Source organism: Scyliorhinus torazame, chromosome 30 (genome assembly GCF_047496885.1).
Source record: "Scyliorhinus torazame isolate Kashiwa2021f chromosome 30, sScyTor2.1, whole genome shotgun sequence".
In the NCBI taxonomy this organism is placed as follows: Eukaryota; Metazoa; Chordata; class Chondrichthyes; order Carcharhiniformes; family Scyliorhinidae; genus Scyliorhinus; species Scyliorhinus torazame.
Genome location: NC_092736.1, coordinates 22465076 through 22488730, shown reverse-complemented (window position 1 = coordinate 22488730; position 23655 = coordinate 22465076). Strand labels below are relative to the sequence as shown.

The following is a 23655-nucleotide window of genomic DNA, read 5'->3' as shown; positions in this document are numbered from 1 at the left end:
GCGCTAAATTGCCCCTTAACTGGGGGGGAAAAATACATTTCCTGTCCACTACATTAGTCAACACTTCCAAATTTCAGTTCCATTCCTGAGGTATAAACTACCCTTTGTCAAACTATACTGGTTCTCTCTGAACAGTTGAAAACTTTCACAGTGTTCAGTCACTCTATTCAAATTATGGACTCCTGTAATCTCGACTAATAATTGGTCCATAATTCTCTGGTTTCCCCCTCACCTTTAAGTAGCCACGTGACATTTGCAATTTCCCAATCTAAAAGGAACAGTTTCTGAATCAACTTTGGAAGATTATAAGAGCATCTGCAATTTATTCACCTATTTTTGAAACTCAGGGATGACAACTATCTGGTCCTTTCAATTGTCCTTTAAACACTCTTTTAGTGCCATTAATTTCTCATCACTTATCTTACTTAAGTTAATTCTGATGACTCTATCCCTGGCTGAATAATACTTTCCTTGAGGCGTTTACCATGTTGAACTCATCAATCAGCATGTTTGCCATTGTACTGACAATAGAGCCATCAGTTTTCAAAGGGCCCACATTGCTTCTGACCACTGTCTTTTGCCTATGCAACTGTAAAGGTTTATGTTGATTTTTGATATCCCTTGTACACCTTTTTTTTAAAAAACACCTCTTACTACCTTATTTGGTCCCTTTTCCACTGTAACCTTTCCTCGTCAGGATCAGTGCTATTTCTTGCATGTTTGTATGTTTTTCCTTTTAGTCATGTCGGAGTTCTTCAGATAATGTGATGTTCTGCATCACCTTAAATTCTTTCAACACCTCCCACTGATTGTCTGTCATTTAACAGATTTTCCCAGTTTACTCTGGTCAGCCTCCTTCTAAGGCACGGGAAAAGTTGTCGCAAGGCGGAGGAACCAGAATGCCGCACTTGGACACAGACCAGAGGGCTACAAGTCGGGATCAATCAGAGAGACCATTAGAATGGGTTGTGAAGCAAGAAGAATTTTGTATTGTGTGTAGAATAATATGTTTAAACTTAGCTCTGGAGTTCTAGACAAATCATACGGCAGGGTAGCACAGTGGTTAGCACTGCTGCCTCACAGCTCCAGGGACGCGGGTTCGATTCCGGCCTTGGGTGACAGTCAGTGTGGAGTTTGCACGTTCTCCCCGTGTGTGCGTGGGTTTCCTCCGGGTGCTCCGGTTTCCTTCCACATTCCAAAGATGTGCAGGTTAGGTGGATTGGCCATGCTAAATTGCCCCTCAGTGTCCAAAAGGTTAGGTGGGGTTTCTGGGTTTATGGGGTTAGGGTGGAGGCGTGAGTTTTAGTAGGGTGCTCTTTCTAAGGGCCAGTGCAGACTCAATGGGCCGAATGGCCTCCTTTTGCACTGTAGAGATTCTACTCTATGATTCTGTAGGGCCAGAGAGCTGTTGGAGAAATCAAGACGAGTGATAAAGACCTACAAATGAAGATTTCAGCAGAGGAAAAGAAAGAGAGGCAGTCTAGTGTTAGAGATGAAAACGGCCTTCTTAAATGGAGAATTAATCTGCACTTTGAAGCTCAGAGGGTGCTGATTTCTGACAGGAATGGAGTAACATTTTCTCAGTTTTAAACAGATGCCAAAAGCAGTGTGTGGCCCTTCAAGAAGGAATGGGTGGGGTGGGACCCAGCATTTCCTACAGAGCTTGAAGCAGCAGCAACTTTGTTCCCTCAGTTCCTCTTTAAGAACAAAAGACCACAAACTACCCCAGAGCTGGCACACTGTTGGCTCCTCATCAGGATCTCGCAATCTGTAGTCAGAGGCCAAGTTCCAACCAGCAGCAAGGGGAGGGAAGATCAACTAAACTGGCAGTACGGATTGTTTTAATTTTTTTTTAATTACCTTGAGGAACATATTTGCAATTATTTATTTTTAATTGAACTTCACTCCTCTACATGTGCCCGTTATCTAAATGGAACCATATCAATACCTTTTGCAGAATGTAATATGATGAATTGATTTTTTTTAAAAAAAATAATCGATGCTAATTATCCTAGCAAACCATATTTATGGGCTGTCTCAAAGGTCCAGGTATCAATTGCTTTTGAAGGCGATAAAAATCTTGGTAACGGGTAGTAAGGTATATACCACATTATACACTACATGGACATAGAAAGCCTTGCATTTGCCCAGCACCTTCTTCACTACCTCAGGGCTTCTCCAAGTGCTGTACAGCCATATTTGTGCCTTTGTAGTGCAGTCACTGTTAGGAAACATGAAATCCAACTTTCTCACAATAAAATGCCTCAAACAGCAATGTTTGACATTGTTATGATTTTTCAACACATTTAAAGTACCCTATTATTTTTCTCCAATTAAGGGGCAATTTAGCGTGGCCTAACCACCCACGTTGCACATGCATCTTGGGTTGTGGGGGTGAGACCCGCGCAAACACGGGGAGAATGCGCAAACTCCACACGGACAGTGACCCAAGGCCGAGATCGAACCCGGGTCCTCGGTGCCGTGAGGCAGCAGTGCTAACCACTGCGCCACCGTGCCACCCATTAAGATGTTAGTTGAGTGACAAATAGATCCTGGATCATGTGACCAAAGTGAAAGCGATAGAACCTTTTGTGCTAATCCCCCAATTTAGTGTGTGCAGTTTGTAACTCAGAACAAATTCCAGTGGCAATTAATATTAGTAGACATTGGCAGGAATTATGAAATGAATGTTCTATTTCATTGTGAGCATGAATATAAAATGGACATGCCAATTGATTTTTTTTATAAACTTCGAGTACCCAATTAATTTTTTTCCAATTAAGAGGCAATTTAGCATGGCCAATCCACCTACCCTGCACATCTTTGCATTGTGGGGGTGAATGTGCAAACTCCACACAGGCAGTGACCCAGGGCCGGGATTGGAACCCAGGTCCTCAGCGGCATAGGCAGTAACGCTAACCACTGTGCCACCGTGCTGCCCAGGACATACAAATTGATAAGCAAGAGGTCGCTGTGGTGAAAGATTACAGTATCCGAAGATCACGTGTCAATGATATTGCTGAAACGCATTAAAGGATTGTCCATGAAACACGAGTATTAGTGAAACTTTTCAGAGAGAGAATTTTGAAGAACCAAATGCTGCAGAAATAGAATGGACGCCCAAACAGAGCATCAGAAACCGGGATCAAAGATCCATGCAAAGGTAGGTTGCAGGACTCAATTTAATAATAATGAGCTGCTTCCATCAAATATTGGGGAACAAACTTGGGCATGCTGCATTGTCACCAAGGTCCTCAGGGTAGGGCAGAAGAGGGCCAAGTGCAGGCCTGGCAACAACACACAACAGTCCTGCAGAGCAAGACGAGGCATTTCAGCTTCTCCCGCATATAATTCCCTTCAAAAAAAAAACTGGCAAAGCAGATCTACATTTCTACCCCAAAATTTCCAAAGTCCCACTGCAAGTGCTAGAATATCAGATCAGGCTCGGTCAATAGGCTGAGTTCAACAAACCTAGTCTGGAAAGATGCCAGGTTTCACTCCGGTCTTTAAAAACTGAATTATTCAAAATAGTTTGCCAAACGTAGCCCCCCGCCTTCCAAACATTTATCAATGGACAATGCTACAGATAGACAATGTCTTAAACTCAGCAAACTAACAAAAATGCATTATTATGAAATAGAAGCTGGAATACACCTTGCAGCATCTTGAGCCAGCTCCACCATTTAATAGGATCATGGCTGATCTTCTGCCTCAGCTCCATTTCCCTGAATACTCCCCATAGCCCTTGATTTCTTGAGAGGCCAAAGACCCGTCTAACTGAGCCTTCATTATACTCACTGTTTAAGCGTCCACAACATTCCAGGGTAGCGTTTTCCAGTGGTTCAGAACGCTTTGAGCGAAGAAATTTCTTGTCAAATCGAAATAATTGACCCCTTCTTGCCCCTGAGGCTATGCTGCCATGTCCTAGATTCCCCAGCCAGGGGAAACAACCTCGCAGGTGTCGACCCTGTCAAACCCCTTCAGAATCTTTAATGCATTTCAGCAATATCATTGACACGTGATCTTCGGATACTGTAATCTTTCACCACAGCGACCTCTTGCTTATCAATTTGTATGTCTTGGGCAGCACGGTGGCACAGTGGTTAGCTTTACTGCCTATGCCGCTGAGGACCTGGGCTCCAATCCCGGCCCTGGGTCACTGTCTGTGTGGAGTTTGCACATTCACCCCCACAACGCAAAGATGTGCAGGGTAGGTGGATTGGCCATGCTAAATTGCCTCTTAATTGGAAAAAAATTAATTGGGTACTCGAAGTTTATTTTAAAAATCAATTGGAATGTCCACATTCTCCGAAACTGAGTGCAACTTACTCAACCTTTTTGTCATAGGGCAAAGCCAGAGAAAGTCTGCTGTACCATTGTCAATCCAAGTAATATCCTTCCTTAGATATCAAATTAGAAGAATGAGTAGGTGGCTAATTAGCTCATAGAGCCTGCTCCGCCATTCAATAAGATCATGGTTGGTCTGACTGTGGCCTCAACTTTATGTTCCTGCCCACAGGCCCCACAATAACCCTAGATTCCCAGGGAGAACAAAAATATGCCCAATTCAGCATTGAATATATTCAGTGACCCAGCCTCCACTATGCTCTGTGGAAGCGAATTCCAGAGACTAACAACCCTCGGAGAAGTAATCCCTCCTCATCAATCTGTGGGCAGCACGGTAGCACAAATGGCTAGCACTGTGGCTTCACAGCACTAGGGTACCAGGTTCGATTCCCCGGTGGGACACTGTGCAGAGTCTGCTTCGTTCTCCCCGTGTCTGCGAGGGTTTCCTCCGGGTGCTCCGGTTTCTTCCCACAGTCCAAAGACGTGCAGGTTAGGTGGATTGGCCATGGTAAATTGCCCATAGTGACCAAAAAGATTAGGAGGGGCTATTGGGCTACGGGTATAGGGTGGAAGTGAGGGCTTAAGTGGGTCAGTGCAGACTCGACGGGCCAAATGGCCTCCTTCTGCACTGTATGTTCTATGTTCAATCGTAAATGAGGCCCCTTACTTTTTAAAACAGTGCCTCCTCGTCATAAGATTCTCCTCGACCACACCCCACCCCTAAGGAGGGGAAACATCTGCTCAGCATCTCCCCTATCAAGCCTCTCTCAAAATATTATGTTTCAGTAAAATCGCCCCTCATTCTTCTGACCATCCTAGTCCTAACCTGCTCAAGCTTTCCTCATACGACAGCTCTGTCATCCCAGGAATCAGCCCAGTGAATCTTCTCTGGGCTGCTTCCAATACAGGTAAAAATGCTGGAAAAACTCAGGTCAGACAGCATCAATGGAGAAAAACAGAGTTAACATTTAACTGCAAATTCTGCTGCTCTCTCCACAGATGCTGGCTGACCCGAGATTTTCCACCACTCTTTTGTTTTAATCAAATTTCCAGCACCCACAGTATTTTGTTTTTCTATATCCCTCAAGGAAAGAGGACAACCCACCTAACAATACACTAGCTGCGGTATTAGCAATGCTCTGCATAATCGTAGCAAGACTTCCCTACATTTGAGACTCCATCCTCCTTGCAATAAAAGGCCAACATTCTATTTTCCTTCATAATTGTGTACCTGCACGCTGACTTTTTGGGTTCCCAGGTCTCTCGGTACCAAAGCATTTTCCAGGCTCTCCCCATCTAAATAACATCCTGTTTTTCCAGTCTTCCTACCTACCAAAGTGGACAACCACACCCTTCCCCACATTATGCTCAGTCTGACAAATTTTTGCCCATTCATCAAACCTATTTATATCCCTTCACAGACTCGTTGCAGCCTCGCAAACTTGTTTTCCTTCCCAAGTTTGTATCATCAGCAAATTTGGACGCAAGACCCTTCATCCAAGTCGCTGAGATAGGTCTCAAATAGTTGAGGCCCCAGCACCGACCCCTGTGGAGTGCCACTCAGTAAAGTTTGCCAGCCTAAAATTTGTTCATTTATCCTGACCCTGTTTCCTTAGTCAAAATTCTTTAACCAGGTTAATCACATCCTCAATAGCACGAGCCCTTGGCTTGTGCAGTAATCTTTTATGTGGCACTATTTTGAACGCCTTTTGGAGATCCAAATGCACTACATCTACTGGTACCTCTATTTGTTTGTTACATCCTCAAATAACTCGAACATGTTTGTCAAGTGTGATTTCTATTTCACAAAACCATGATTTTTTTTTAAATTTAGAGTACCCAATTCATTTTTTCCAATTAAGGGACAAATTAGCATGGCCGATCCACCTACCCTGCACACCTTTGGGTTGTGGGGGTGAAACCCATGCAAACACAGGGAGAATGTGCAAACTCCAACAGGACAGTGACCCAGGGCCGGGATCGAACCTGGGACCTCGGCACCGTGAGGCAGCAGTGATAACCACTGCGCCACCGTGCTGTCCCCACAAAACCATGTAGTCTCAGTCGGAGTGTATTAGGATTTTCTAAATGTCCTGCTACTACCTCAACAACTATCATATCAAGAAGCATTTTCCCAGGGCGGCATGTGGCGCAGTGGATAGCACTGGGACTGTGGCGCTGAGGACCCGGGTTCGAATCCCGGCCCTGAGTCATTGTCCGTGTGGAGTTTGCACATTCTCCCCATGTCTGCGTGGGTTTCACCCCCACAACCCAAAGATGTGCAGGTTAGATGGAATGGCCAAACGAAATTGCCCCTTAATTGGAAAAAAAAATAATTGGGTACGCTAAATTTATATTAAAAATAATAAGAAAAAAAGCATTTTCCCAGGGCGGCATGTGGCGCAGTGGATAGCACTGGGACTGCGGCGCTGAGGACCCAAATCCCGGCCCTGGGTCTCTGTCCGTGTGGAACAAAGAACAGAGAAAAGTACAGCACAGGAACAGGCCCTTCAGCCCTCGCCGACCATGCTGCCCGACTAAACTACAATCTTCTACACTTCCTGGGTCCGATTCCCTCTATTCCCATCCTATTCATGTATTTGTCAAGATGCCCCTTAAATGTCACTATCGTCCCTGCTTCCACCACCTCCTCCGGCAGCGAGTTCCAGGCACCGACTACCCTCTGTGTAAAAAACTTGCCTCGTAAAACTACTCTAAACCTTGTCCCTTGCACCTTAAACCTATGCCCCCTAGTAATTGACCCCTCTACCCTGGGGAAAAGCCTCTGACTATCCACTCTGTCTATGCCCCTCATAATTTTGTAGACCTCTATCAAGTCGCCCCTCAACCTCTGTCGTTCCAGTGAGAACAAACCAAGTTTATTCAACCGCTCCTCATAGCTAATGCCCTCCATACCAGGCAACATTCTGGTAAATCTCTTCTTCACCCTCTCTAAAGCCTCCACATCCTTCTGGTAGTGTGGCGACCAGAATTAAACACTATACTCCAAGTGTGGCCTAAGTAAGGTTCTATACAGCTGCAACATGACTGCCAATTCTTATACTCAATGCCCCGGCCAATGAAGGCAATGATGGAGTTTGCACATTCTCCCCATGTCTGTTGAGTTTGCACATTCTCCCCAAGTCTGCGTGGGATTCACCCACAGAACCCAAAGATGTGCAGGTTAGGTGGATTGGCCACGCTAAATAGCCCTTTATTGGAGAAAAAAAAAATGTAATTGGGTACTCTAAATGTATTTTGAAAAAAAGAAGCATTTTCCCATTGACAGATGTAGGCTAACTGGCCTGTAGTTTTCTGCTTTCTTGAATGATGGTGTCACATTTACAGTTTGAAAATTCACTGGGGCCTTTCTGGATAGAGGGCATTTTAGAAGATTACAACCAACGTATCCACTATTGTTACGCCACTTCTTTCCAAACCCTAGGATGCCAGCCATGAGGTCCAAGAGACTAGTCAGCTTTTAGTCCCATTAGTTTGCATAGTATTCTGTTCTTCTGCTTCTTTGAGGTTCTTCCCTGCTTTTCTGCCCCCTGCCTGCTTACTATTCTTGGGATACTTTTGGAGTCGTCTACTGAGAAGACAGAGACTTTGAACAAGTATTGTATGTTATTTCCCAGTCTCAACCTCAAACAGATCAACGCTCACTTTAACCGCTCTATCCCTTTTTGCAGAAGTTTTCACTTTGTTTCAGATTTCTTACTCATTTTCTCTCAAACTCCAATTTCTTCCCCTTTACATTTTTTAACTCACACTTTGCTGGTTTCTGAAATTTTCCCCACTCTTCTGGCCTACCATTTACCTCCCCAGCTTTGACAAAGTCATCCAGATTTGAAACGTTCGCTCGGTTCTCTCTCCACAGACGCTGTCAGACCTGCTGGGATTGTCCAGCGTATTCGGTTTTTGTTTCAGATTTGCAGTAATTTGCTTTCAATTTATTTATCATTCTTTGTGTTTTCTTTCAATTTGAAACCATCCTTAACTTCCTTACCCACAGGTGATGTATCCTTCTCATAGTCTTTCTCAATGGAATATATCTTTGTTTCAGTTATCTCCTTAAATGTTTGCCACTGCTTCTCGACAGTCTAGGTTTCACGTCTTTTTAAAAATATATTCTGCTTTTTCTAATCTTACCACCAAGTGAATAACCTCAACAATATACTCCATCTAAGGGCGGCACATAGCGCAGTGGTTAGCACTGTGAGTGCGGCACTGAGGACCCGGGTTCGAATCCCAGCTCTGGGTCACTGTCTGTGTGGAGTTTGCACATTCTCCTCGTGTCTGCGTGAGTTTCACCCCCACAACCCAAAGATGTGCAGATTAGGTGCATCGGCCACACTAAATTGCCCCTTAATTGAAAACAATAAAATAATTGGGTACTCTAAATTTTTTTTAAAACATTATACTCCATCTGCCCATTCACTTAACCTGTCCATATCTCACTGCAGCCTCTGTATCCTCCTCAGAGCTTACATTCTGCTTACATTTATCCAAGCAAACTTGGATAAATTACTCTTGGTCTCAGAGTAGAATTAACATTGATTGTAAACAGAGGAGACCCCAGCAATGATCCTTGTATCACTCCAGCAGCTACACAGCCAACTTACAAATAACCATTTACCCCAACTCCGCCAACTTGCAAATGCCTATTTACCCTTACTCTGTCTTGCCCATTAACCAACCCTCTATCCTTGCTAAATATTACGCCCAACTCTTAAGCTTTTGTGCGGCACCACATTGAATGCCTTTTGGAAATCCAAGTGTACAGGATCCATTGGCTCCCCTTTATCTACCCTCCAAGTTACATCCTCAAAACATTCCAATGAATTTGTCGAACAGGTTTCCCTTTCACAAAAAAATTGGCTGATCACACTATGATTTAAGTGCATTGTTAAGAATTCCTTAATAAAGGATGGCACGGCAGGGCAGTGGTTAACACTGCTGCTTCACGGTGCCGAGGACCCAGGTTCGATCCCATTCCCGGGTCGCTGTCCGCGTGGAGTTTGCACATTCTCCCCGTGTCTGCGTGGGACTCACCCCCACAACCCAAAGATGTGCCTGTTAGGTGAATTGGCCACGCTAAATTGCCCCTTAATTGGAAAAAAATAAGAATCGGGTACTCTAAATTTTTTTTTGTTTGTTTTAAAGATTTCCTTAATAACAGATTTCAGAATTTTCCCAACAACTGACTGGCCTATGGTGGCTCTGCTTGCTATTCAAGAAACGAGGGAGGGATAAATGTTACATTTGCTAACTTTTGATTCGCTGGGAGTATCCTACAACCTAGAGAATTTTGGAATTACCTTCTTCAGACCCTTAGGGCGCAGGCCATCAGGTCCTGGGATTAAAAAAATTTTTTTTTTACAACATTCTACTCCATTAACAGTCTACTCCATCCAAGAGGCAGCACAGTAGCATAGTGGTTAGCACAATTGCTTCACAGCTCCAGGGTCCCAGGTTCGATTCCCGGCTTGGGTCACTGTCTGTGCAGAGTCTGCACGTTCTCCCCGTGTGTGCGTGGGTTTCCTCTGGGTGCTCCGGTTTCCTCCCACAGTCCAAAGATGTGCAGGTTAGGTGGATTGGCCACGCTAAATTGCCCTTAGTGTCCAAAATTGCCCTTAGTGTTGGGTGGGGTTACTGGGTTATGGGGATAGGGTGGAAGTGTGGGCTTGGGTAGGGTGCTCTTTCCAAGACCCGCAGACTCGATGGGCCGAATGGCCTCCTTCTGCACTGTAAATTCTATGAAATTAAATATTGACCTATCATATTTATACTATGGGAGTTATACCGCAATGTTCCCAGGCCATTCTGTATGAAACAAGCAGCACAGCTTTGTCAGAAGGTAAACAATATTTTTTAAAATAACAACAGAAACATTTTACAATAAGCTAAAAATCATGCTGGGCTTCCAATCTGCTATTAAGTGCGTCACACTTCAAGCGAAGAGGTGAAGAAGCTACACACCTGCCAGCCTTTATATAACGCAATCACTAAAGAACTAATGAATTAAGTGCTACAATGAGAGTCTGGGTTTATCTTTATGACAGTTGGAGACTCAGCATAATTTTACCATACCTTCCGCAGTGAACACTTGAACACATTAGACAGACCCATGGACTCTTGTTGGAGCGACAAACTGCAAAACAGAATGGAGACAATTGTTTTACCTTCAGGGTTTCACAAAATCGTCGACAAGAGGTGTTTATTTCTCTTTGAGCATATATTTTCTTTTTAAAACATTGCCTACTGCACACTAAGCACTTATAGAAGCACAAATCTCTCTTCCCCTGTAAATGTGGTCAATATGCAATATTCAAAGCTGCGGTACAAACTTACAGACCACAGCGTGGAATTCAGACAGCAAGCACTGCCCTTCATTTCCTTATAGAATCCAACAGTCGCTTTTAGGAGGTATTGAAACATTTTGCCGCGACACTGAACTGCACTGTGGCTCACAGACTCAATGCTGATAACAATAGCTGGCCCAAAGGGACAGCTGTGTAAATATAATCCAGTGCCTAATCCCCATTGAGGGCAGAGAGTCACTTCTGGCAATGGTCAAGAGTCAGCTCATGATGGGATGGTGACATATCAGTGAACATTCTTGTTATCCTGTTGCGGTTGAATCCTGGATATTTTACACAGCACCTTTAAAGTGGAAACACATTCCATAGCCCCCAGAAATGCGACCAAAATAATCCTTTTGTATTTATTTCACTGCAGCAATAACTGAAGTGGAATCGATTTATCATAAAACTTCAACATTCAATGTACTAAAGACAGGATAAAAAGACGTGTCCACTCTTGCGCAAAATATATGAGACTGCAAAGTCATAAATGGAGGCTGTTTTTTTTTTTTAATGCACTTTTGAATTTAAAACAGCTTGGAGATGGTCCCTCGGTGGTCTGGCATGTCGGGGCTTTAGTTAATCTCCTTGGTTACACTGCCACCATTGAACTTGACATCCAACCAAAGCTGATTTTCTGCATTCTTGTGCAATCTCAACTCTGCTGTTACATCCAAGTGTTCATAATGAAACAAAAATTAGTCACAAATGGGTCCCCACTCTCAGAACTCCTCTCGCTTCAATTGAGGGGGCAGTTTCTTTCACAAGGAGCGACAAGAGCAAGGTTAGAAACAATCACATTTTATTTAAATTAAACTGACCTAGTCACAAAGCTTGGATGGGAGAGGATGAAAGAGCAAAATATTTACGAACAATAAGTTGGCTAGAAACTGTACCGTTGCAAAATTCTTTTTCTTTTTAAAATACATTTCAAACAGTGGCCAGAGTCAGGTGTTGGAAGGATTTCTCCTGCAGTGTTCACCCGTTTTGAAGTTGACACATGCACTGACTGCTGCCTGGCAAGTTGCTCGAACGTGTAGGCAGTCTGCTGACCAAGAATCTGACCCTGTGGACACCACCACAGCCAAAGCAAATCCCATCCACACCCAATATCCATATTTACCCGCTGGAAAGCAATCGGAAACCTGACTAATTTTTGCTTCCTTCCCATCAATTTGCAGAGTGGCCACTTGCAGCAGGAATGGAGAAAGCTCCACCAAACATAAAGACTTATGCTAAAGGAAGGTTCTTCACGCACAATGCCACCACCCCCCCCCCCCACCCCCCTCCCCCCAGCAACAATGTGAACCTGGGTTTATACAAACACATGCCATTTTACCAATCCTACCTTCCACCCCATCATTCATCCCTTTTCCTTGCTTAGAACCTGTCACACTTCAGCTATTTCCAGTTCCGATGAAAGGTCAGCGACCCGAAACATCTCTCTTCACAGACACTGCTGAGCATTTTCGGCATTTTTTGTTTTTATTGAAGGGTGAGAGTTGAGTGGGAACATAACCAGTAAGAGGATATCCAGGTAGTTAATGCTTGGTAAAGGTTATGTCTGGATAATAGCTAAACTTTCAACAGCAGGCCCTTGGGTGCTGATTAAGTATTGCAGAAATGTAATAGCCTTTAAATATTTACTGGCAATATTTCACTCCCAAGAGATTAGAGCATTTGACTGTTTTTTTTTCATTATATACATATTTTCAGCTACTGCCATTTGGATTGCAGGAATCAATTCCTGTGGGACAAACGGTGAGTGGAATTCGATCCGAGCACAAATGCATTCTAGGTAATTAAAAATCATCAGCGGAATAACTTCAGCTCCAATTTCAAACTTCAAAACCCACACAATGAGAGCCCAATCAACGCTCTTTTTCAGAAATCTTATCTCAATCAAGGGGCTAAGCAACTTGAATTTCACAGATGCTCACACTGCAGATTTTAAATGTCGAGACCCCAGAAATTATTAGTGCTTCAAGTTGATATCTTCACGGAATCAAGTGCACAAGACATGGATGCAATTTCAGTTATGTTTAGGTTACTGGACTGATTTTTTTGCCAATAATTCCTCATAAAATGTTTCAATTGCCACAATTTTTAGCAAAAATTAATTTGCACACACTAACAACTCTGGCTATGTGTTACACGAGAGCTGACCTCCAGCAGCTCAGCCTTTGTGGCAATATGCATACATGTTTAATTGTTGTCCAAATTATGTTTCATTAATACTTTGAGTGAATGTCTGTCCATTTCCTCAGGTTCTCTACTTTTAGGAATAGTGCCTACATGGCCCTCATTCAGGCACCATCAGGCAGATGTAATGGAGGCTTCCTGCACTCTTATTCCCATTTGTCCCGTTTTAAGCCAAACCAACATTTCGCACACTCCCCAAATTAAAACGTGTGGTATGCTCACCCCCGCCTCCTCAAGGGCACTTCAAGCTGGCCTTGCCAGCATCGCCCACAATCCATGAACAAATAATTTAAAATCTATATAGTGAATGTTGCTGGTCATCATGATTTACAAGAAAATTCTTCTTTTTTTTTAGCTATTTCTTTTTAAAAGTGCCCAATTTGTTTTCCAATTAAGGGGCAATTTAGCGTGGCCAATCCACCTACCCTGTACATCCTTGGGTTGTGGGGATGAGACCCACACAGACACGGGGAGAATGTGCAAACTCCACACGGACAGTAACCCAGGGCCGGGATCGAACCCGGGTCCTTGGCTCCGTGAGGCATCAGAGCTAACTACTGCGCCACCCTACAAACAACATGCTATGGTCATCTACATAGGTTAGATTTATAGGTAAAATTGCATTTTAAACTGACCGTAGGAGTGATGGAACTAAAATATTTTACTTAAATTAGATTTGATTTAATTTAGCAATATAACTGAGGCACGAACCTGCCGAGATTTTGTAAAAACTAGAAATGAACTAACTGCCTGCCTGAGTTCTGGATCATATTAGTTCCAGCTATTTGATCAGTGGAGCCCTTACATCACAGACATTACTACCCACCCTGCTTTCACTTTGCTAATGTTTCAAGCAGATCTGCAGAAATATAAAAGAACCAAAAGGATGAGATCGGATTACTATTTGGAGATTCAGGTTTACCTAGACGGATATCAGCAGTAACCTCAAAATGGAGAGAACAAGAGTGGGTTAGAGAGGGGGAAAGAGGAAAGCAGCTCTCCTTTCCTCATTTGTCCTTTTAAATTTTAGCCCTCAGCTTTCCCCTTTCACAACGGGCTTACTGACAAAATTAATTCCCCCTCTGCCTTTCCAAATGTATTTTGGGTAACTTGCTCATCGAGCTTTTCGAAGTTCTCAGTGTGCCCTCCCCAGATCGAACTGACCAGTTTAAGGTACCAGATTAAAGAGGTCACAGCCCGCCAATTCTGGATCAATACCTGACTACCCAGTAACGCATTGATGAGAAACACCCTTAATCAGATATCACACTGTCCTTTCCACTTCCTCTCGCAAACACTACCAGCAGCAGGAAACAGGCCTCTTCAAAGCAAAGTAAATAGTTCCAAGATTGCTTCATTCCTCACAAAGCTATTGTTTAAAAATCACATTTCCACTCTCAATATCCCCTACTAATGCCATTGTGACATGCACAAGATTATGGAATTGGCCGTATCCTAACATCTGGCAAAAAAACCCACAATGAAATCTGTTGAAGCCTTTTACTAGTTCAATATTTCAGCTTTCCTGTAAATTCATACAATGAAGTAATTGTTCACAGCAATTAGATCACCAAGACAAATTAACTCCCTTAACCACACAAGTCATTTTAAGAAAGAGACGTGAAGACATCAATTTTATACACTCATGATTTAGCTCCACGTTTTGTAATAAACCTTGATGCTCATTTCAAAACAGGAGTGTAGCTCACTCACTCATTCATCGCTCAGACAAATATCACGGGTTCAACACATGTGCTCAATTTTTATTTGTTTTGATTTTCATTTGTGGGATGTGGGCATCACTTGCAAGGCCAACACTTATTGCCCACCCCTAATTGTCCTCCAGAAGGTGATCAGCCACCTTTTTGACCCATTGCAATTCATCTGACATCCACAGTGCTGTTAGGGAGTTCCAGGATTTTAACCCAGTGACAGTTAAGGAACGCAATATAGTCGTAAGTCAGCATGGTGTGGCTTGTGTTTGTATGTGGTGGTGGTTTGGGGGGGGGGCATGGGCTTGGAAGGTGCTGTTGAACCTGCCCTGGCAAATTGCTGCACAGCATCTTGAATATAATAATCTTTATTAGTGCCAGAAGTAGGCTTACAATAACACTGCAATGAAGTTACGATGAAAAGGCCCTTGGCGCCACACTCCAGTGCCTTTCGGGTACACAGAGGGAGAATTAGAATGTTCAATTCACCTAACAAGCTCGTCTTTCGGGACTTGTGGGAGGAAACTGGAGCGGCCGGTGGAAACCCACGGAGACACGGGGAGAACGTTCAGACTCCGCACAGACAATGAACCAAGTTCGAATCGAACCTGGGACCCTGATGCTGTGAAGCAACAGTGCTAACCGCTGTGCTACCGAGCCGCCCTATGGTACATACTGTAGCCACTGCACATTGATCGTGGGGGGGTGTGATGGATGGGATCCTGATCAAGCAGACTACTGATTTCAGTTGGTATTAAGGCTGGTGAAAAAGACCCCGAGCAATAACATTTGCGGAAACCAAATCAAGGGCAATTTTTGACTAGTGAAAATGACTGCGCCCTCCCCCCCCCACCCCCCCCGTGGTATGAGGGTAAATTTGAAAAAGTATTTATATTAAATTGCAAGAGTGGGGGGACATGGAATCAACTTAGACTGATATCAGGAAGCTCTTTTTTTTTTTAAACAAAGAGCAGCCAATATAGAAGTCATGAAGGGTGGAGTTTTTAGGCACGGACTGTTTCCACTAGCAGTAACTAGAAAAGACAGATTTAACATAATTGGCAAACAAGCCAGAGGCCAGGTGAGATTTTCTTTTTAAATCATTGCAATCCTGTCTCCAAAATTAGTGGAAGCAGCTTCATTAGTAACATTAAATAGGGAACTAAATAAAATAGTGTAGAGGGTTACAGGAGAGCAGTGAAGTGGATAGCTCATTCAAAGAGCTAGTATAGGAATGGTGGGCCCAAATGGCCTTCTTCAGTGATGTATGAGCCTATGATTGGACACCAAGGTAAAAGGCTGGAGGTGAATATCTGAAAATTATACTGCATGAAGAGCATTTGGAATATTTTGAGATGAATTAACCCATGTGGATCCCACCCATAATTATGTCCACACTCCCTGGCAGCAGCAGGACAGTTAGATGAGGCGGTTAAGGCGGCATCTGGGATACTTGTCTTTATTAGCAGAGACATAGAGTATAAGATCAGGGAGGTTATGATGGAGATTATAAATTGCTCATTAGGCCACAGCTAGAGTACTGTGTACAGTTCTGTTGCCACAACATAGGAAGGATGTGAATGCACTAGAGGGGGTACAGGAGAGATTCACCAGGGGGAGGGGAGGGAGGGGGTGGGGGGGGGCACCTGATAGAGTCTACAAAATTATGAAGGACATAAATAGGGTGGGGTTAGGAAGAAATGTTTCTTCTTAGCTGAGGGCTCAATAACCAGGGGGCACAGATATAATAATAATCTTTGTCACAAGTAAGCTTACATTAACACTGCAATGAAGTTACAGTGAAAAGCCCCTAGTCGCCACATTCCGGCACCTGTTCGGGTACACAGAGGGAGAATTCAGAATGTCCAAATTACCTAACAGCACGTCTTTCGGGACTTGTGGAAGGAAACTGGAGCACCCGGAGGAAATCCATGCAAACACAGGGAGAACGTGCAGACTCCGCACAGACAATGACCCGAGCCGGGAATCAAACCCAGAACCTTGGTGCTGTGAAGCAACAGTGTTAACCACTGTGCTACCGTGTCACCCACCATATATACTGTAATGGGTGGAAATTTAGAGAGAATTTGAGGAAAAGCTTTTTCAGCCAGAGGGTGGTGGGAATCTGGAACTCACTGTCTGAAAGAGTAGACAAGAGAATCACGCATACAAGGCTATGCACCAAGTGCTGGAAGTTGGGATTAGATTAGAGAAGTGCTTGATGGCCGATGCAGACACAATGGGCCAAAGGGCCTCTGTTTGTGCTGTAAAAACTCTTATGATCTTGCGACCTTGGATGTTGTGTCCAGCGGGATGAATGAAGACAGCTCCAGTTTACTATTCCCATTCACAATGTCACAGCACAGGCCTGTTGTGAAGCTGCTTCGAAAATCACAATGACATTGCATCGCTGGGAAATATCTAAATGTAGCATTAAGGATTGCAAATGACAACTCCGCTCATCTTTAACAGTCTGGCGTGCCCCAGTCAGGAAGTAAAGTGCTGGGCTGAATTTATGGTACCATACATACTGCTCCACTGGCATTAACACCTTGAACAAACATTCACCAGTTCCTGGTGTGCGCTTTACCAGACGAGTCAGGTGACACGCATGTCCGGGGAACACCCACATGTGGAGCCAAATGGGATTAAAATTTCAGATCAACACTGCAATTGCAAGACACCAGTAAAATAAGACTCCAGGCTGCAACAATCTGTTGCACATTGAAAAATGTGTTTTTTTTAAACACACCCTGAACGCGCACAATCAGCGTTTCCATTTAAGTACACTTTCACACGCATTAGCTCGATTTCTTTCACATGGGCTTTTCACTCGATTACAATTCAGACGGGGGTAAATCCTGCTGCAGGCCTAAAATCGTTTTCAAAACTTTTAAACATTTGGCACGGAAGACAAAGGGAAGGGAATGCTGCCAGTCGGAAGTTACGAAATCCCAGAGGTTGCTCCCAATGTCCTCACATCAGATTTGCAACAAAGGCACTTCAACTATCATTGTACAAAATTATTTTGGAGGGGGTGGGGATAAAAACTAACCTACAAAATAATCCCGATGACACAGCATCTCTTATACACATATATACAATGTAGACATTTGACACTTCTAGACAAGAAAGTGTTTTTAAAATTCTGGGTTTCGGTAATCTGCCATTAAAGCTGCTCACAATTTACACAGAAAAACTTTACATCACTTAAATCGCAAAATCCATTCGTATTTTTCGCCCCCCTGTTGTACTGAGACAAGGTTAATCAGATTACAGACCCACATCCCCGTCTCCTCGGTGTGAGTTTTATCATTGTGCAAAAATTCCATGTGCAAGGTCGTCTGAAACTGCATGAAATGCCAGGGGTTTTTTGTTTTTGCGATAGGGAGGCTGGAGTTCATGGGGGCCCATGCCCTGTGAAAGCCTGGGAGAAGAAGTTTCGATCAGACATTTGCACTGGGGCAGCCCAGACAATGGAAACAATACAAGGCCTAACATTTTAGCAAAATAAGCCAGTGCGTTCCGACTCCGAGCACGCCTTCCACAAAGAAAAGTCACTCGAAAGTCTCACTGGGCACAGTAAACAGAGTTTGTGCTCCGTTTGTTTTTGCAAGAAAAATCTTGCATCCTTGGGATAAACTGGAAATTAAATGCTTGCCGATACATCCAGACTGCATGACTCGGACGTGGCAAAAATGGCAATAGACAAGGGGGGAAAAAAGAGGTGGGGGGTGCTTGACAAAATACACCCTGGTATAACACTTTTTTTTATAAACAAAACCTTCGCCTCTATTAATTAAACGCAGCTTCGAGGTAAGTTTCTATCCAATCGGTCTCCCTCGTTTCGCTCAGGAAAAAATTGTCCAAGAATGCATCCGATTAAAAAGGCAGGGAGGGGGTTGAAATCCTTCGATTTGTCTGCAAGTTTACAGGGGGAAAAAATGTTGTTCCGAGTGAAATCTGAGCCCTCCCCTCCCCTCCAGCCTCTTCAAATGAAATGAAATGAAAATTGCTTATTGTCACAAGTAGGCTTCTAATGAAGTTACTGTGAAAAGCCCCTAGTCACCACATTCCAGTGCCTGTACGGGGAGGCTGGTACAGGAATTGAACCGCCGCTGGCCTGCCTTGGTCTGCATTCAAAGCCAGCGATTTAGCCCAGTGTGCTAAACACATCAAAATCCAGGAGCTGGAGAGAAGGGGGGGGGGCTCAACCTGTGCAAATTAAGTTTCATAATCCCCCTCTCGTTCCCCCATTATTTTGTTTCAATGTCTACATCAGCAGGCCTTGAATTGTGATGGGTGGGGGGCTGATGATGGCGATGGGGGGGGGGGGGTGATGATGGCGATGGGGGGGGCTGATGATGGCGATGGGGGGGGCTGATGATGGCGATGGGGGGGTGATGATGGCGATGGGGGGTGATGATGGCGATGGGGGGTGATGATGGCGATGGGGGGTGATGATGGCGATGGGGGGTGATGATGGCGATGGGGGGTGATGATGGCGATGGGGGTGATGATGGCGATGGGGGTGATGATGGCGATGGGGGTGATGATGGCGATGGGGGTGATGATGGCGATGGGGGTGATGATGGCGATGGGGGTGATGATGGCGATGGGGGGGTGATGATGGCGATGGGTGGGTGATGATGGCGATGGGTGGGTGATGATGGCGATGGGGGGGTGATGATGGCGATGGGGGGGTGATGATGGCGATGGGGGGGTGATGATGGCGATGGGGGGGTGATGATGGCGATGGGGGGTGATGATGGCGATGGGGGGTGATGATGGCGATGGGGGGTGATGATGGCGATGGGGGGGTGATGATGGCGATGGGGGGGTGATGATGGCGATGGGGGGGTGATGATGGCGATGGGGGGGTGATGATGGCGATGGGGGGGTGATGATGGCGATGGGGGGGTGATGATGGCGATGGGGGGGTGATGATGGCGATGGGGGGGTGATGATGGCGATGGGGGGGTGATGATGGCGATGGGGGGGGTGATGATGGCGATGGGGGGAGTGATGATGGCGATGGGGGGGGTGATGATGGCGATGGGGGGGGTGATGATGGCGATGGGGGGGTGGTGATTGTGATGGGGGGAGGGGGGTCAAGGTGGGGGTGATGATGGTGATGGGGGGGGAGGGGGGTGATGGAGGGGAAAGGGGTGATGGAGGGGAAAGGGGTGATGGAGGGGAAAGGGGTGATGGAGGGGAAAGGGGTGATGGAGGGGAAAGGGGTGATGGAGGGGAAAGGGGTGATGGAGGGGAAAGGGGTGATGGAGGGGAAAGGGGTGATGGAGGGGAAAGGGGTGATGGAGGGGAAAGGGGTGATGGAGGGGAAAGGGGTGATGGAGGGGAAAGGGGTGATGGAGGGGAAAGGGGTGATGGAGGGGAAAGGGGTGATGGAGGGGAAAGGGGTGATGGGGGGAAAGGGGTGATGGGGGAAAGGGGTGATGGGGGGAAAGGGGTGATGGGGGGAAAGGGGTGTTGGGGGAAAGGGGTGATGGGGGGAAAGGGGTGATGGGGGAAGGGGTGATGGGGGGAAGGGGTGATGGGGGGAAAGGGGTGATGGGGGAAAGGGGTGATGGGGGAAAGGGGTGATGGGGGAAAGGGGTGATGGGGGAAAGGGGTGATGGGGGAAAGGGGTGATGGGGGAAAGGGGTGATGGGGGAAAGGGGTGATGGGGGAAAGGGGTGATGGGGGAAAGGGGTGATGGGGGAAAGGGGTGATGGGGGAAAGGGGTGATGGGGGAAAGGGGTGATGGGGGAAAGGGGTGATGGGGGAAAGGGGTGATGGGGGAAAGGGGTGATGGGGGGAAAGGGGTGATGGGGGAAAGGGGTGATGGGGGGAAAGGGGTGATGGGGGGAAAGGGGTGATGGGGGGAAAGGGGTGATGGGGGGAAAGGGGTGATGGGGGGAAAGGGGTGATGGGGGGAAAGGGGTGATGGGGGGAAAGGGGTGATGGGGGGAAAGGGGTGATGGGGGGAGAGGGGGGGAGGGGGAGAGGGGGTGATGGGGGGGGAGAGGGGGTGATGGGGGGGAGAGGGGGTGATGGGGGGGAGAGGGGGTGATGGGGGGGAGAGGGGGTGATGGGGGGGAGAGGGGGTGATGGGGGGGAGAGGGGGTGATGGGGGGGGAGAGGGGGTGATGGGGGGGAAGAGGGGGTGATGGGGGGGGGAAGAGGGGGTGATGGGGGGGGAAGAGGGGGTGATGGGGGGGGAAGAGGGGGTGATGGGGGGGGAAGAGGGGGTGATGGGGGGGGAAGAGGGGGTGATGGGGGGGGAAGAGGGGGTGATGGGGGGGAAGAGGGGGTGATGGGGAGGAAGAGGGGGTGATGGGGGAGGAAGAGGGGGTGATGGGGGAGGAAGAGGGGGTGATGGGGGGGGAAAGAGGGGGTGATGGGGGGGAAAGAGGGGTGATGGGGGGGAAGAGGGGGTGATGGGGGGGGAGGGGGTGATGGGGGGGGAGGGGGTGATGGGGGGGGGAGGGGGTGATGGGGGGGGAGGGGGTGATGGGGGGGAGAGGGTGATGGGGGGGAGAGGGGGTGATGGGGGGGAAGAGGGGGAGAGGGGGTGATGGGGGGAAGAGGGGGTGATGGGGGGGAAGAGGAGGTGATGGGGGGAGAGGGGGTGATGGGGGGAAGAGGGGGTGATGGGGGGAAGAGGGGGTGATGGGGGGGAGAGGGGGTGATGGGGGGGAGAGGGGGTGATGGGGGGGGAGAGGGGGTGATGGGGGGGGAGAGGGGGTGATGGGGGGGGAGAGGGGGTGATGGGGGGGAGAGGGGGTGATGGGGGGGGAGAGGGGGTGATGGGGGGGGAGAGGGGGTGATGGGGGGGAGAGGGGGTGATGGGGGGGGAAGAGGGGGTGATGGGGGGGGAGAGGGGGTGATGGGGGGGGAGAGGGGGTGATGGGGGGGAGAGGGGGTGATGGGGGGGAGAGGGGGTGATGGGGGGGAGAGGGGGTGATGGGGGGGAGAGGGGGTGATGGGGGAGAGGGGGTGATGGGGGAGAGGGGGTGATGGGGGAGAGGGGGTGATGGGGGGGGAGAGGGGGTGATGGGGGGGGAGAGGGGGTGATGGGGGGGGAGAGGGGGTGATGGGGGGAGGGGGGGGGAGAGGGGGTGATGGGGGGGGGAGAGGGGGTGATGGGGGGGGGAGAGGGGGTGATGGGGGGGAGGAGAGGGGGTGATGGGGGGGAGAGGGGGTGATGGGGGGGAGGAGAGGGGGTGATGGGGTGATGGGGGGGGAGAGGGGGTGATGGGGGGGGAGAGGGGGTGATGGGGGGGAGAGGGGGTGATGGGGGGGAGAGGGGGTGATGGGGGGGGGAGAGGGGGTGATGGGGGGGGGAGAGGGGGTGATGGGGGGGAGAGGGGGTGATGGGGGGGAGAGGGGGTGATGGGGGGGGGAAGAGAGGGGGTGATGGGGGGGGAGAGGGGGTGATGGGGGGGGGAAGAGAGGGGGTGATGGGGGGGAGAGGGGGTGATGGGGGGGGAGAGGGGGTGATGGGGGGGGAGAGGGGGTGATGGGGGGGGAGAGGGGGTGATGGGGGGGAGAGGGGGTGATGGGGGGAGAGGGGGTGATGGGGGGGGGGGGGGGGGGGAAAGAGAAGCGAGATGGAAGGAGAACGTAGATGGAGGGAGGAGCTCTCCTGCTGTTGTATAGCCCCCCGGTGAGGCGCACGAGTGGAGAAGAGGGAGATGGATTCACAAATATATAATAGGGGAGGAGGTGGAAAGAACTGGAGGAGAGAGAGAGAGAGAGAGAGAGACAGTGTGTGTGTGTGTGTCCAAGTTGTGCAGAGAGCAACTCACCGGCACAGCACCAGGAGGAGGGCGAGCCGTTCGGGAACCTGGTGGAGTCGGGCACGATGCAGACGCTGCTGTTCAAGTGGGGACACTCCATGTCCGGGGGGCTGGGAGAGGCGATCGGGGGGCTGGGAGAGGAGGAGGAGGAGGGTCGGGCCTGGAGCCGGAGGCGGCAGCAGCAGCAGCGCTGTGTGTCTCTCACACTCACTCAATGTGTATGTGCGTCGGGGAGAAACAGGCTCGGGTTGTGCGGGAGGGGACGGGACAGGTGCCGAGGGGGAGGAAGGGGAGGGAGGATAATGCGGAACTGGGCGGGTTGGGCCGCGCTCTCTCTCTCAGTCACTCCGCCGCCATCTTGTGTTGGGGCCTAGTCGGGTCGGAGCGCGGTCTGAGGCCTTCGCTCAGCGCATCCCGCCCTGGCCCCGCCGGGGAGGGAGGCAGAGAGAAGCCACTGATCACCCCCGGGAGGATTCCGCCCCCAGGCCCGGCCGGAGGGTGCTGCTCTCCACCGGGAGGGATGGGGATGGGCCGACGGTTGGGACCAGTGGAGCCAGCACCCCGGTAACGGCCGCCCCGACGGTCTCCATGGCGACCATTGTCCCCCGGGGGGGGGGGGGGAGGGGTTCAGAGACAGGTCACTGTCTCACCGCCCCCCCATCCCCCCGTTACCATAGGGATTGTCTAAGGGGGAGGGAGTCCGTGTGACGTCACAATGCCTGAGAGGATTGAATATCAACACGGGGTGAGGGGGGGGGAGGGTACCAAGGTGTCAGGGGGAATGACCCCAGTGGGATGTGCTAAGGAGTAGCGAGGGGAGATGACCCCAGGGGTAAATAGGAGGGAGACCCCAAGGGTAACCAGGGGGCTGACGTTAGGGGGGATGACCAAAGGGGTAACTGGAGGAATGACACAAGGTGAAACCGGGGGGGGGGGGGGAAAGAGGATGACCCAGGTGTTAGGGGGGATGTCTCAAGGGGTAACCAGGGGGATGTGCTATGGGGTAACGGGGGGGGTATGACCCCAGGGGGATGTGCTATGGGGTAACGGGGGAGGGGGGGTGACCCCAGGGGTAAACCAGAGGGTGTAAACCAAGTGTAACCGAGGATGTCCCAAGGGTACCCAGGGGGCTGACGCCAGGGATTGGGGGGGGGGGGGTGACCAAAGTGGTAACTGGGGGAATGACCCAAGAGTAACTGGGGGGCAACCCGGGGGCGGAGGGGGGGG

General features: G+C 48.4%; 1 protein-coding gene across 1 annotated transcript in view; it reads right to left on the bottom strand.

The window, feature by feature from the left end:
• The window catches only part of usp3 (ubiquitin specific peptidase 3), a 134308-nt gene extending 111264 nt beyond the window's left edge, over positions 1-23044 (bottom strand). The window contains exons 1-2 of the mRNA XM_072492954.1: positions 22438-23044; positions 10441-10501 (exon numbers count right to left, since the gene is read on the bottom strand). Of these exons, the coding sequence (XP_072349055.1) occupies positions 10441-10501; positions 22438-22528 (152 nt within the window). The 5' untranslated portion in view covers positions 22529-23044. The remainder of the gene's footprint in view (positions 1-10440; positions 10502-22437) is intronic.
• Positions 23045-23655: the final 611 nt, after the last annotated feature.